Source organism: Vigna umbellata, chromosome 8 (genome assembly GCF_029865625.1).
Source record: "Vigna umbellata cultivar VRB3 chromosome 8, Vumbellata_1.0, whole genome shotgun sequence".
Taxonomy (NCBI): domain Eukaryota; kingdom Viridiplantae; phylum Streptophyta; class Magnoliopsida; order Fabales; family Fabaceae; genus Vigna; species Vigna umbellata.
In genome coordinates this window covers 29,278,360-29,290,462 of record NC_142172.1, presented here as the reverse complement: position 1 = coordinate 29,290,462, position 12,103 = coordinate 29,278,360, and the positions used below count along the sequence as shown (strand labels likewise).

Sequence of the window (12,103 nt, the reverse complement as noted above, 5' to 3'; positions counted from 1 at the left end):
TTTAATATTGATTAGAATTATTTTTATCTTAAGTTAATTAGAGTTTTCTTAATCAATGTTAATTATTTTCAATTAGTATAATTTGATGTTTCTTTCAATTTATATCAAGGTTTAATAATTCACTAAGTCCCTATTTTCGCATGGAATCTCAATTTCGTCCCTTTCTTTCTGAAAATATCAATTGGGTCCCAATTTTATGAAAATTGCAACAAATCGATCCTTTCCGTTAATTTGGCTGGACGGCGTTAAAAAAATTGATGAGTGAATGCTGAGATGACGAACGAGCGCTCGTCCACCAGCGAACGAACGCTCGTCCAGCAGCGAACGAACGCTCGTCCACCAGAGAACGAACGCTCGTGGACCTCTTACTGCTGGACAACCGTTCGTTCCACACTGGACGACCGTTCGTTCGGTGGTCGACGAGCGTTCGTTCGCTGCTGGACGAGCGTTCGTTCGCTAGTGGACGAGCGCTCGTTTGTCATCTCAGCATTCACTCATCAATTTTTTTAACGTCGTCCAGCCAAATTAACGGAAAGGATCGATTTGTTGCAATTTTCATAAAATTGGGACCCAATTGATATTTTCAGAAAGAAAGGGACGAAATTGAGATTCCATGCGAAAATAGGGACTTAGTGAATTATTAAACCTTATATCAATTATTTCTTAATTAATATTAATCGATAATTTCAACTTACATTAGTAAGTTTATTTCGATCATTATCAATCATAATTATTTATTTATAATAATATCATTTTTAGGTAAATATAAAGGTTTAAACCCGCTTTTGGTCTTCATGTTTGTTGGTCAATCTCAAATGGGTCATCTTTTTTTTTCAGTCTCAATTGAGTCCATAAACTTGTAAAATTGAGCCAATTAAGCTATTTCCGTTAAGTTTTCACAAATTGTGTTAAGATTGGCTAACGTGGTACACACTTAATCTGCTGGTGTATATGTCTTATATTACGTGGAATTTGTTATTTAATTTTTTATTAAGTATTATCTAAGTGTTATATGACGTGTGTTATATTATTTAATTGTCCAGATTAAGAATTTCTTCGAATTAGGAGATTTTTAATGAAATAGGGTTAGAGGCACATCGCGATCGAAAATAGTCCTCCGCCAACAACGACAGTGATGGTTGTTGACAATGGTGAGCGACGACGATCGGAATTGTTGCATGTGGCACCTTGATAACACAGTGAGCTTCTGAAAGATTCGGACTCTGACCCTCTTTCAGTTTCGAAGTGCCTCTACCTCAGCTACTCCTACATCACTCCAACCCCATATTTGATTCTCCAAACCCTAAACCTCTGTCCCGAAGCTAGCCGCAATGTATTAGGCTTCCATCAGTGGCTCTCTTCCAATCCACAATTCACACACACTGACCACACCATCGATGATGTCAGGCTCACTATCCAGAAGAATATAAACCAGGGACAATTGAAACCTACTGAATCAGAAACAACAAAAAGGGTAGGAAAAAAATTAAAATTTTGGGAGAAGGTGTAGCTCTTGGCAGAGAAGCCACGGATCTGGCCGCTGAAGCGGGTGGGAAACTTGGACGCGTCCAAGCGATCGATGGTGATGATGGCACTCTTTCCGACAAGGACGATAATCAATAATAACAAAGGACGATTATCAAAGGGCCTCTGAAATAATATGAAAAATGACCCTCGTATTAAAACTAAAATGAAAATCAAACATTACAATATAGCAAAGCTCTTTTTCTTCCTCTTCTCAACTTGCATATTACTAAGGTTAAAATCGAACCACCACAACAAGGAGATTTCACTTTCGCTTCAAGAATTCTTCACTAGCAACCGAACGGCAAATCTTCACTCCGTGACAAAATTTTGTCCAAAGGTTTGGAACCAGAGCAACAAGATCGTTATCAAACGATCGAGACTACGAATCAGACGAATCCGGTGAACCAAACCCCTCCAAAAGCATAAATCTGAAGAAGTTGTGACAACAATAAGGGCATTAAAGCTTCTCATAATAATCCTCGACGTCGTTTCCAAACACGGACGCGAAGCGGAGACGAAGAAGACACGATTGGGGTCCTTCTGGCGTCGCAGGGCAGAGACCTTGGGCGCCGCCATGGCGAAGAAGAAGAAGACGCGTTTGGCGGCGACGACCCTTCTGTTGGCGGCATTGTTGGGAGCGCGAAGCGAGTCCAAGGGAGAAACGCGGAAGGTGAGCGAGTTTAGGGCTTGCATGATGGCGGAGAATGATGGTTGGGTGAGGTTAGTGCTTCGTCTTCTTTGGTGCGTTCCTCTACTGAATTTACAGATGAAATCCCTAATTTCCTTTCTCTAACCCTATTTTATTAAAAAATTCTAAAAATTTCTTAACATTACTAATTCAGTTTTGTGCCACGTCAAACACGGTTAATTTAGTTAAAAAATTCCACGTAATATAATAGTCTTACGTTAACATATTAAGTTTGCACCACGTGAGCAAATTTTAACGCCGTTTGTGAAAACTTAATCGACAAGGTTTAATTGACTCAATTTTTCAAATATTTGGACCCAATTGAGACAATTTTACAAGTTTATGGATCCAATTGAGACCGAAAAAAAATAATGACCCACTTGAGATTGACCGGCAAATATGAGGACCAAATGAGAGTTTAAACCTAAATATAAATCAAATTTTATGATCAATTGTTAAGAATAGATATAAGTTTGGTTAACTTCTAAGCAAAACTTTTTCTCACCAACATCTAAGACCATTTTGTATGCTAGAAAAAAAAATTGATAGATATAAAAACTAACATTAAATAGTTATAAGTGTTGAATTTGCATCAAACACATGTGACTCTAAAATTATGAACACTAATGTGTTAGTATTAGTTTATGAAGATTGACTCTAACTAGCGTCGGTTTAACCCATACTAATTTATCATTAATTTTAATAAAAGCATTTTAACATCATTTTGACCAATGATAATTCATTTTTATTTAAAATTTATTTAATTTAGCGTCAGCTTGCTAAGTAAAATATAATTTTAATATTAGTTTACTTTGCATTGTTTCTTCACACTAATGAAAATAAATTTTAAAAAAAAAAATTGAATAATACCTCCATGTTAATAAGATTAGCATGGATGAAAGAGATGAACAACTACACCATATGTGCAAGGAATCACTTTTACTAGTTGTCCTACCCGATTTTGAGTAATTCACACACACACACACGTGTGTGTGTGTATATATATATATATATATATATATATATATATATATATATATATATATATATATATATATATATATATATATATATATATATGATAGTGCATGTGGGTATTATGTGGAATATTTTAGGGGTGGAAAACTTGATGTAGTTGAAGTATTTTCTTTAACACAAATTGAGCATGTGTGACATGACACCTTCTATCCCATAAATTATATGTATTAAAATAAAAATTGATAAATGTGGCCTCTGATTTGAAATACAAGAGGTAAAATAAAAGATACTTTCTAATTTGAAATATGGTTTATTTTTGGTGAAACAAACATATTCTCCAATTCTTGGTCTCATGGCAATGGGCAAAGGTCACATAGCTATGTGTGGGGACTCTAATTGTTTGGACAACAGTGATATGATTACAAATTGTTTTACCTTTCTGAGAAAAATACTGGATTTTACCAGTGAAGATGTTAGAGATCCAACACTTTTCTCCGATTAAATTAAACAAAAACTTTCCTTTGTCTGAAGCCGCTCGACTTTCCTGTCATTGATTTGGGAAGGGGTTCCAATTCATCCTTTGGCACTCGTAACATTAAGCAGCCTAGGTTGAATGTAAAAAGAAAGGGTGATTCTCTGAGGAAGAGGTACAACTATTTTATTTGTCATTTAGTGTTGACCTTTATGTTTGTAATTAAAAACTTCATATTGTTGATGTTGTGGATTCTTTGATCATTTTTTATAGCCTGATGCACCTGTGTTGGTTGTTGGAAATTGGTTGCTTACTTTTGTTGTTGCAGTAACTGGTTAGTAAAATACTTGTTTTTTTACCATACATTTTTGGACTCCTATATTTATTTTGTTTATGCTTCATGTATTTTACTTTTGACAGGTATTTTGCTATTTAGTTTTTTGTGCATTCGCCAAAAGAGGCGTAGACGAAGGAAATGATCAAATTCTGATAGATTTCCCAATTTAGTTTAGCATTACATCAATTATTGTAACTGTAACACCAGCCTTCAAAGAAACTTAACAGCATATAGTAAACATCACTCACTAGCGTTTGACCCATCTCCTCTAGACTCAAAAAGTCCAAATACAAGATCCAAAAGGACACCCTAAACTACTTGACCCATGACCCACTTTCCACACATGATTCCAACTCTTCTTTAGTATTCTTGATCATTGTTAGGGTTATGTCATCAAAGCTTGTTTTGGAAATTTTGTTCTACAAACTCATTCCAAAATGCATTTCGATAGAAATCTTGTTCTGAAAATCCCTTTTTTTTTCCAAAAATTCTATTTTGAAATTCATGTTTCTGAAATTTCAGAGGATTTCCAATCCTGAAGTCTCTTTAACAAAGGATAAAATGGTTATTTTAAAAAATTATGAGGTACCGTTAGAAATTATGGGTGACAGGTAGAAAAGGTTTTGTACCAATAAAAATCTTCACGTACTTCTGTTTTAACTTAGGACTGTGTATTTTAGAATGTAACATATAAATTTTACATTTCAAATATTTAAGTCTTTAAATATAAAAATAGAGGAAGATTATAAGATACAAAATTTGGGATGAGAAAAAAAAAATGGTTTAATGTCTCAATAGGTCCTTATTTTTGTTCAGAATTTGAAATAGGTCCCTTTATTTTTTGGCGTCTCAATTGGGTCCTTATTTTTGTTAATTTGATGCAAATAAATCTTTTCCGTCAATTTCATCAAACGCAGTTAATGAATGTGTGACGTGGCCTTACACGTGTCAATACTGTTCTCAGGCCACGTCACACATTCATTAACGCCGTTTGATGAAATTGACGAAAAGGATTTATTTGCTTCAAATTAACAAAAATAAGGACCCAATTGAGACGCCAAAAATAAAGGGATCTATTTCAAATTCTGAACAAAAATAAGGACTTATTGAGATATTAAAAAAAAAAAAAAATCTGATGGACAGATGGACGAGTCAAAGAAACATTAAAAGCTGTACCTATCAAATATCTAACTCTTTAAAGCTATACCTTTGACTGATTGGTTCTTCCTTTGACTAAAATCCCCAATTCCCAGCACAACCAAACAACCCCATTTGTCTTCCACAAAATACTAAATAATGAAACTGTGAAAGAATTGGAACAAATAATGGTGCTAATTAAACTAATTAATCACAATATACAATGCTAATTGATGCTAAGAAGAAGATGATGGTGTTGATTCAAATTTATAGTGCTTATCCACAGCAACTGAAACATCCCAAGTGCAATGGAGTCCCTTTGGGATGGTCACTAGGTCTCCAACACCAAACTCCACAAACTCTGATGACCCTTTTGGGTATGCCTTCACCTTCCCTTTCAACAAATAGCACGTCTCTTCAGCATCAAACTTTAATTGGTACTTCCCTGGAGAGCAACCCCATCTTTCATTTTTCGTTTTTTTTTCCAACCCCACCAAAAGAAAAGAAGGAAGACCATAAATAATCATACATGGATGTTATGAATCTAAATGGAGACAGAAGAAAATATCATAACAAAGAGGTGGAAAAGAGAAGAGAGCATGCATGCATACTTGGGCCAACACTTGATATTCAATTCAGCTAGACGTGACTCGGGAGGATTGCTTTCAATGGTGATTCTAAGATTTGAATTGGAATCGGAAGCCATGGAAGAATTGGAAGAGGTCGAGGAAGAGAATAAATATTATAAAGAACAAAGTTGACCACAGTAGAGCACTGAGAAAAACTAGGTTTGTGTTGGGTGGTGTTCACTGGGATTTTGAAGAGAAAAATATAATATTTGGGATCGGAGAGATTCAATATTATGATATGAGGAAGTTGGGTATCCATATTTAACAACTACCAATCAAATCATGCCAAATTGTTTTTCAACGATATCATTTATTGCACTTTGCCTCAATGGAAATGAACCATCCAACTAGGGAGGTTTCGATTTGTTTAAAAAAACAATCATTAAGCACGAGAAATTAAAAATACTTGTTAATTAGAAATTTTAATTTCTAAGTAAAAAAAAAGTATTAATAATTAAAAACTAAAAACTAAAATTACAGAAAATAACTTAGGAACTAAAGATTGCAGATTTTATAAAATGTAAGAATTTAAAGTACAAATAACATAAATCTTCTTAAATAAAATGTTTAAGGAACTCGTTGACAAAACTTAAGTGAAATTTATTTAACCTTCATAGGATAAAATCTACATTCTTAATTTTACTACAAATTTTTTCAAGCTTTTAACAAAACTAGGAATCAGATCCTTCATTTTATGAATGTTCAATCAACAACGCTGCGTTCCAAACAGTCGAGCTAATAGCATTCAAAACCTAATTTGCAAAAGTACTAGAAGCATCAAATGTACATAGCAGAACATGAGCTCCAATTACATGCCTGCTGCCAAGAACTTTTAGGTCATTAAACTCTCCTCAGCATGACACAAGCAGCTCTTGTCAACTAATACCAATGGAATGAGATGTAACCATCTTATCAGTCCGAACCAGTATGAGCAAAAAGTAGGGACGCATTTGTGCCTCCGAAACCGAAAGAGTTTGACATGGCTACTCTAATTGGCATTTCTTTTGAAGCAGACAATGGCATGAAACCATCATCGAAGACAGGATCTGGCTTAGTTAAATTAAGAGTTAATGGAGCAATTCCCTGTCATAAGAACATCATAGAAACAGTTATAATAGATTAAACATACAGGGTCTGGCTCTAGACTATGCGTAAAAGCAACAGTACGTACAAAAATACTTCCCCACAACTTCTTGAAAAAAGTGCATAAAAAAATTGCTTACATGTCGTATTGCTAAAACTGCGAAAATCGCTTCAACAGCTCCAGCTGCACCTAGGAGATGACCAATAGCCCCCTGAAGAAATTGTGTTAATTAATCATAGATATCCCCATCAAAATAAAATAAAAACTAAATGGCATCTGCCATAGGTGAGAGCTCACATCGAAGAAGCAACCGACACTTAGATTATACAGACAATCAGATAAGTAAAAAATTGCAGCTTTACCTTTGTGGAGGAGAAGGCTAAAGCAGATGAGCTTGTTCGGTCAGAGAACATGGTTTTGATAGCATGACCTTCTATGGTATCGCCTATATAGAGAATTCTGGTGAGAAAATTTACGGCAAAAGCACAGACACACAGAGAGGTAGTATTAAAAAATAACAATATTCAAGCTTAAATTGCTGGAATCGGCATAGGTTCACTTCACTTGCCCAAAGGTGTAGATGTAGCATGTGCATTTATGTAATCCACATCAGAAGGATGGAGACCTGACTGCGTATCATGAAAATCGTTTAAAATTAGTATATCCGGACACGTCTAAGCCAATGCACAAAGCAAACGAAAATACAACATGGCAGAAGAATTTAATTCTTAATCATTAAGACTAAAGTTTTGCTAAAGAGGCGTGCAGATCTCTCAAATAATAAATGCTAAAAGCACCGAAGTATCTAGCATATGCTGATTATAATAATGGTTTGGCTATTTAGTGTGGACACTAACATAACAGAATCTTCACTTACATAATTTTGGGTAGGGCAGGTGATAGGACCCTAAGGGTATACGAAAGGAAGAAGGGAATTATAAACAAGACATGAGGGTTAGGAGGAGGGAAAGTTAGTTAGGTTGTTAGGGTAGGTGTGTTTGGGTTAAGGTGTTAGCTATAAAAGGGGGGGAGAGTGTCTCAAGGTTTCTGTTGTTAGTTGTTTGACAGGAATATTACATCCTGTGTGAAGGAAGAATTGCTTCCTTGGTGGCTATCGAACTTGTCCTTGTTCTTCAGAAATCAATACAGTTTACTGTTTTTGTGAGTGTGTGTGTGTGTTGTGTGCTTAACCAAGGGTATCTTGGGTTTCTTGCTGCCAAGAAACCTATCAGCAGGTTTGGGCTTGGGTAAGTGTTCTACGATAATCGTCCTTAAACTTATATTTCATGGGTAGCTCCTAGTACTTGAATATCACCGACAACCATCGTGGGTAATTTTGATGGCTACCAATTTGACTGTCATCCCTACTCAGTGTCAATGAAATGAAACAGCGAGTATACCTTCTCATTTATATGCCAATACAATGTAAAAAACAAGGGGAAAGGTACACAGAATAACAGCTCACACCATCAGGACAGGTGTAGATCAAAAGTTGGCAGCTCAGCCGACAGAACCTCTAATGATGCATAACAAATGCAAACAATACAGGAAGATAAACGATACCTGTCTTAAAGCATGAGTCATAGCCATAATGGCACCTCTTCCATCACTAGGAGGTTGAGTGATATGAAATGCATCACCTAGTTAAATTCCACATGAAAGAAGTCAACCAAATTTAAAATTAAGGCTAGAAGAAAATCCCATATCCTGCAACAAACTACCTGACATCCCATAGCCACGAATCTCTGCATAGACATTGGCTCCTCGATTTTTTGCATGCTCAAATTCCTTAAAGATAGGAGAACAAATAATTAAGAAAGGTCAAATATTATAAATAAAATATGAAACACAATAAAGTTCTTAACCAACCTCCAAGACCAAGACTCCAGAACCTTCACCTATCCTGAGTAAAAGTAACTTTGATATAAGCAGCAAGGCAAACAAACCAAATGAATCAATCACAACAAACATGATTACAATCAGAAACAAATGTTCAAAGCAAATATACTTACACAAACCCATCTCGACCACAATCAAATGGCCGTGATGCTTCCAGAGGGCTTGAATTATATTTTGTTGACAGAGCCCGAGACCTGCAAGTCTCCATAATCAGATTTAAAATGCAGAGGGAAAAAAGGACAACTGATTACTAAAGTTGTCAATAATAACAGAGGACACAGGGCATTGATCATAATTTACCTGCAGAATCCTGCAATTGATAATGCATCAATGCTGGACTCTGTGCCTCCAGCCAACATAACATCTGCATCCCCAAATTGAATCATTCTCATTGCATCACCAATAGAATGTGAACCAGTGGCACATGCAGTAACTGCAGCATGATTTGGTCCCTACATTCAAGAATTCCGGAATACGAAATAACTTCTTCCATTGCTCAGGATTATTAAGGATAGAAAAAGTCATAGCATAACAACATCCTAATAGCTCCGAAACATTAGCTTTACTACTCCTTTTACTGATAATATTGTTGACATATGTTATAAACTAATAATTGTTCTACAGGGAGATATAACATTTTTCTTTGAGAATTTAAACTCTCAAAGCTGATGAACAGACAATTACTCATCCAAATTAACATGAAGGAATTTTTTGTCTCAGAAGCTGTTACTTTTCATTGGATAATGATCTTAGAAATTATTATAACATGAAGAAACATGGAAGCAAGAAGATATATTTCCTACATCCATTCTATAGAAGGGAAAACAATTCTATAATATAGAAATAACTTTCATCTTAAAATTCACAACACACGTATTTATAAGCTAGCAGATGAAAATGTGGTTGCGTGTCCTGCGCTCCAGCAATTGAAGGAGGCCAGGAGCTCATTAATATTTGCACTTTGTAGTATAGAATATAACTCAGCAGAAAGTAGTCTCTTCACCTGGAACCCATATTTCATGCTCACATGACCCGATGCCATATTGATCAATATCCGTGGGATAAAAAATGGACTAAGGCGACGAAGACGCTGTATTCAGGGTAGAAGAAGTAAATATCAAATGCAGTATACTTTATTTAAATTACTAAATATTTCGCTGCCATAACTAAAAACTCTTGTTGAAAAACTGACAGGGAAAGATTCAAGACCAGTGAGTTTCAATTAACTGACCTTCTCACAGATCAGTTGAGCAGAATCTAGGACGTCACTAACGCTTCCAATTCCCCCACCAATAGACACTCCCTAATAGTTTTTGAAGTTTTAACACAACTTACAAGGCAAAATTAAAAAAAAAAAATGATTTGTTATTAACCAAATTCCAAAAACGCATACCGTTCTTTCCTTGTCTTCCTGCTCAGTGGGACACCAATTAGAATCTTTGAGAGCTTCATCAGCAGCACACAGTGCATATGCTATAAACCTTGCTATTGATCGATGGTCCTAAGGTAAATGTCACAGTACTACAATGACATCAATAAGCATAAAAGAAGTTCATCCCAGTTAAAAGTACAAAGTGTTGTATCTACGAAAAGTCATCTCATCAGGCAGTGTAGGAGATAACGATAACAATGATAATAAAAAGATTACCTTAGAATTAAGCCAGATTTGATCGTTGAATTCACCTGGATTGGTTCCAGTAGGAACAAGAGCAGCAACTTTCGATGTCAAGTGATCGAAGGCACTCAACTGAGTTTCCTTATCAAAAGAACTCATCTTGAGGTCTTCCAAAGACAATGCCCTTACCCCACACTCCCCATCAATTAGGCGATTCCACGTTGTGCCCACTCCACAGCCAAGAGGAGTCACCATACCTAAGCCTAAAACATCGTCAATTGAAATGGAATCTGAACTCAGCACCGAAAAACAAACATGATATGAAATGAAGGAACAGTTAGCTAGTTAGTTACCAGTAACAACTACTCTTCGGGAAGAAACAACGGGAGGAGGTGGAAAAGTTGCAGAGGAAATGGTTCGGTAAAAGGAAATCAAAAAATTTCTCGCAGTTCCACGCATAGTTGCCATAAATATATATAGCAAGAATCTGAAACTAGAATTTCGACAATCCTTTTCTTTCTACTGCTACGCAGTAATCACTCTCTGTGGAAGAAACCAAACACTTCCAATGGCGCTGTGATATGAGGAATCTAAATAAATCCAATCGAATTAAACCCTAAACCCACTGTTTCAGATCATCTAAGAACAGACATTCACATTCACAATCTCTGTAATGTATGTGCTCTCATATTGTAGAAAAAAAAAATTTACACACCTAAATTTTTTACTTATATTACCTTTTTTACTTTTTTTTTCTTAAAAAATATAAAAATTTATATTTTTATAATTATTTTCCTTTTATATTCTTTGTCAAATAAAATATAAAAGCATCTCATGATACTTTTACTCCATATTATATAGTTCAGGATAGGTATTTTTATTTTATCACTTTATCAATCTTTAATTGCTTAAAATTAATAAACACAGCCATTTTGGTCTTCAAGACTTCACGTTCTACAATTTTAGATTTCATTTTTTTTTACCTTTTTTTTATTGAATAATGTTGATCACGATTAAATTATAGTATAATTTTTAAGAAGTTATCGGTGTGATGAACATGTTAAGATGAATGCATGTATTGATGTGACAATGGCCAAGCTATTAAAATAGATCGGTTTATACTATAAATTAGTCGTTTTAATCTAATTAATGAGTCTTTAAAATATTCACTTAATTTCTGAATATTTTGTAATTACTAAAGTAAATTTGTTTCTATTATGGATTGATTTAATAAGGTAGGTTATACACAGGCTTCTTTTAATCTAATATTTTATAAAATATATTTTGTATTCCATTCGATTTCTATAAAATAAATAAAAATATTTATTTTGTGTTTTCTGAATTTTATACTTAAATATCATTTATCATAAGAAGTGATATAAAATACTTTGTGTTACATTAATTCCTTTTACTTGTTATGGTTAGACTCGATATATATTTGATGAAATTGATGACATTGTTATAAAAAAATTTGGGAGAATTCATGAAAAATATATTATATGTAATATTGTATGATAAGAGTGAGATGTTTGATTTTCACTAGGGAGAATCATGATCATTCTTTATATTTGTTCACTTTAACTTATCTACATTATTAGGAGAAAATGTTAATTAATGTCATAATTTTATTCTTGATTGACTTCCTTAAATCATATTTATACATGATATGATATGGGACATCAAATATATCATTATGTATTATCATATCTTAAGTTCTTTATATATTAAGATTAAAAT

The 12,103-nt window shown here is 34.4% G+C and overlaps 2 protein-coding genes across 2 annotated transcripts; both read right to left on the bottom strand.

The window, feature by feature from the left end:
- Positions 1-5,051: 5,051 nt before the first annotated feature.
- On the bottom strand, positions 5,052-6,085 carry LOC124823948 (uncharacterized). Its single transcript, XM_047296283.2, has 2 exons — positions 5,751-6,085; positions 5,052-5,601 (listed from the first exon to the last, which is right to left on the bottom strand). Exons 1-2 carry the CDS (start codon positions 5,843-5,845, stop codon positions 5,376-5,378), a joined length of 321 nt encoding a protein of 106 aa, XP_047152239.1. The 5' UTR covers positions 5,846-6,085; the 3' UTR covers positions 5,052-5,375.
- Positions 6,086-6,347: 262 nt separating this feature from the next.
- Positions 6,348-11,046, bottom strand: LOC124823953 (Beta-ketoacyl synthase). Its single transcript, XM_047296290.2, has 14 exons — positions 10,720-11,046; positions 10,400-10,629; positions 10,145-10,252; positions 9,983-10,054; positions 9,755-9,841; positions 9,052-9,203; positions 8,865-8,945; positions 8,722-8,755; positions 8,574-8,640; positions 8,416-8,492; positions 7,421-7,481; positions 7,215-7,297; positions 6,992-7,063; positions 6,348-6,851 (listed from the first exon to the last, which is right to left on the bottom strand). Exons 1-14 carry the CDS (start codon positions 10,832-10,834, stop codon positions 6,681-6,683), a joined length of 1,410 nt encoding a protein of 469 aa, XP_047152246.2. The 5' UTR covers positions 10,835-11,046; the 3' UTR covers positions 6,348-6,680.
- Between the last annotated feature and the right edge of the window lie 1,057 nt (positions 11,047-12,103).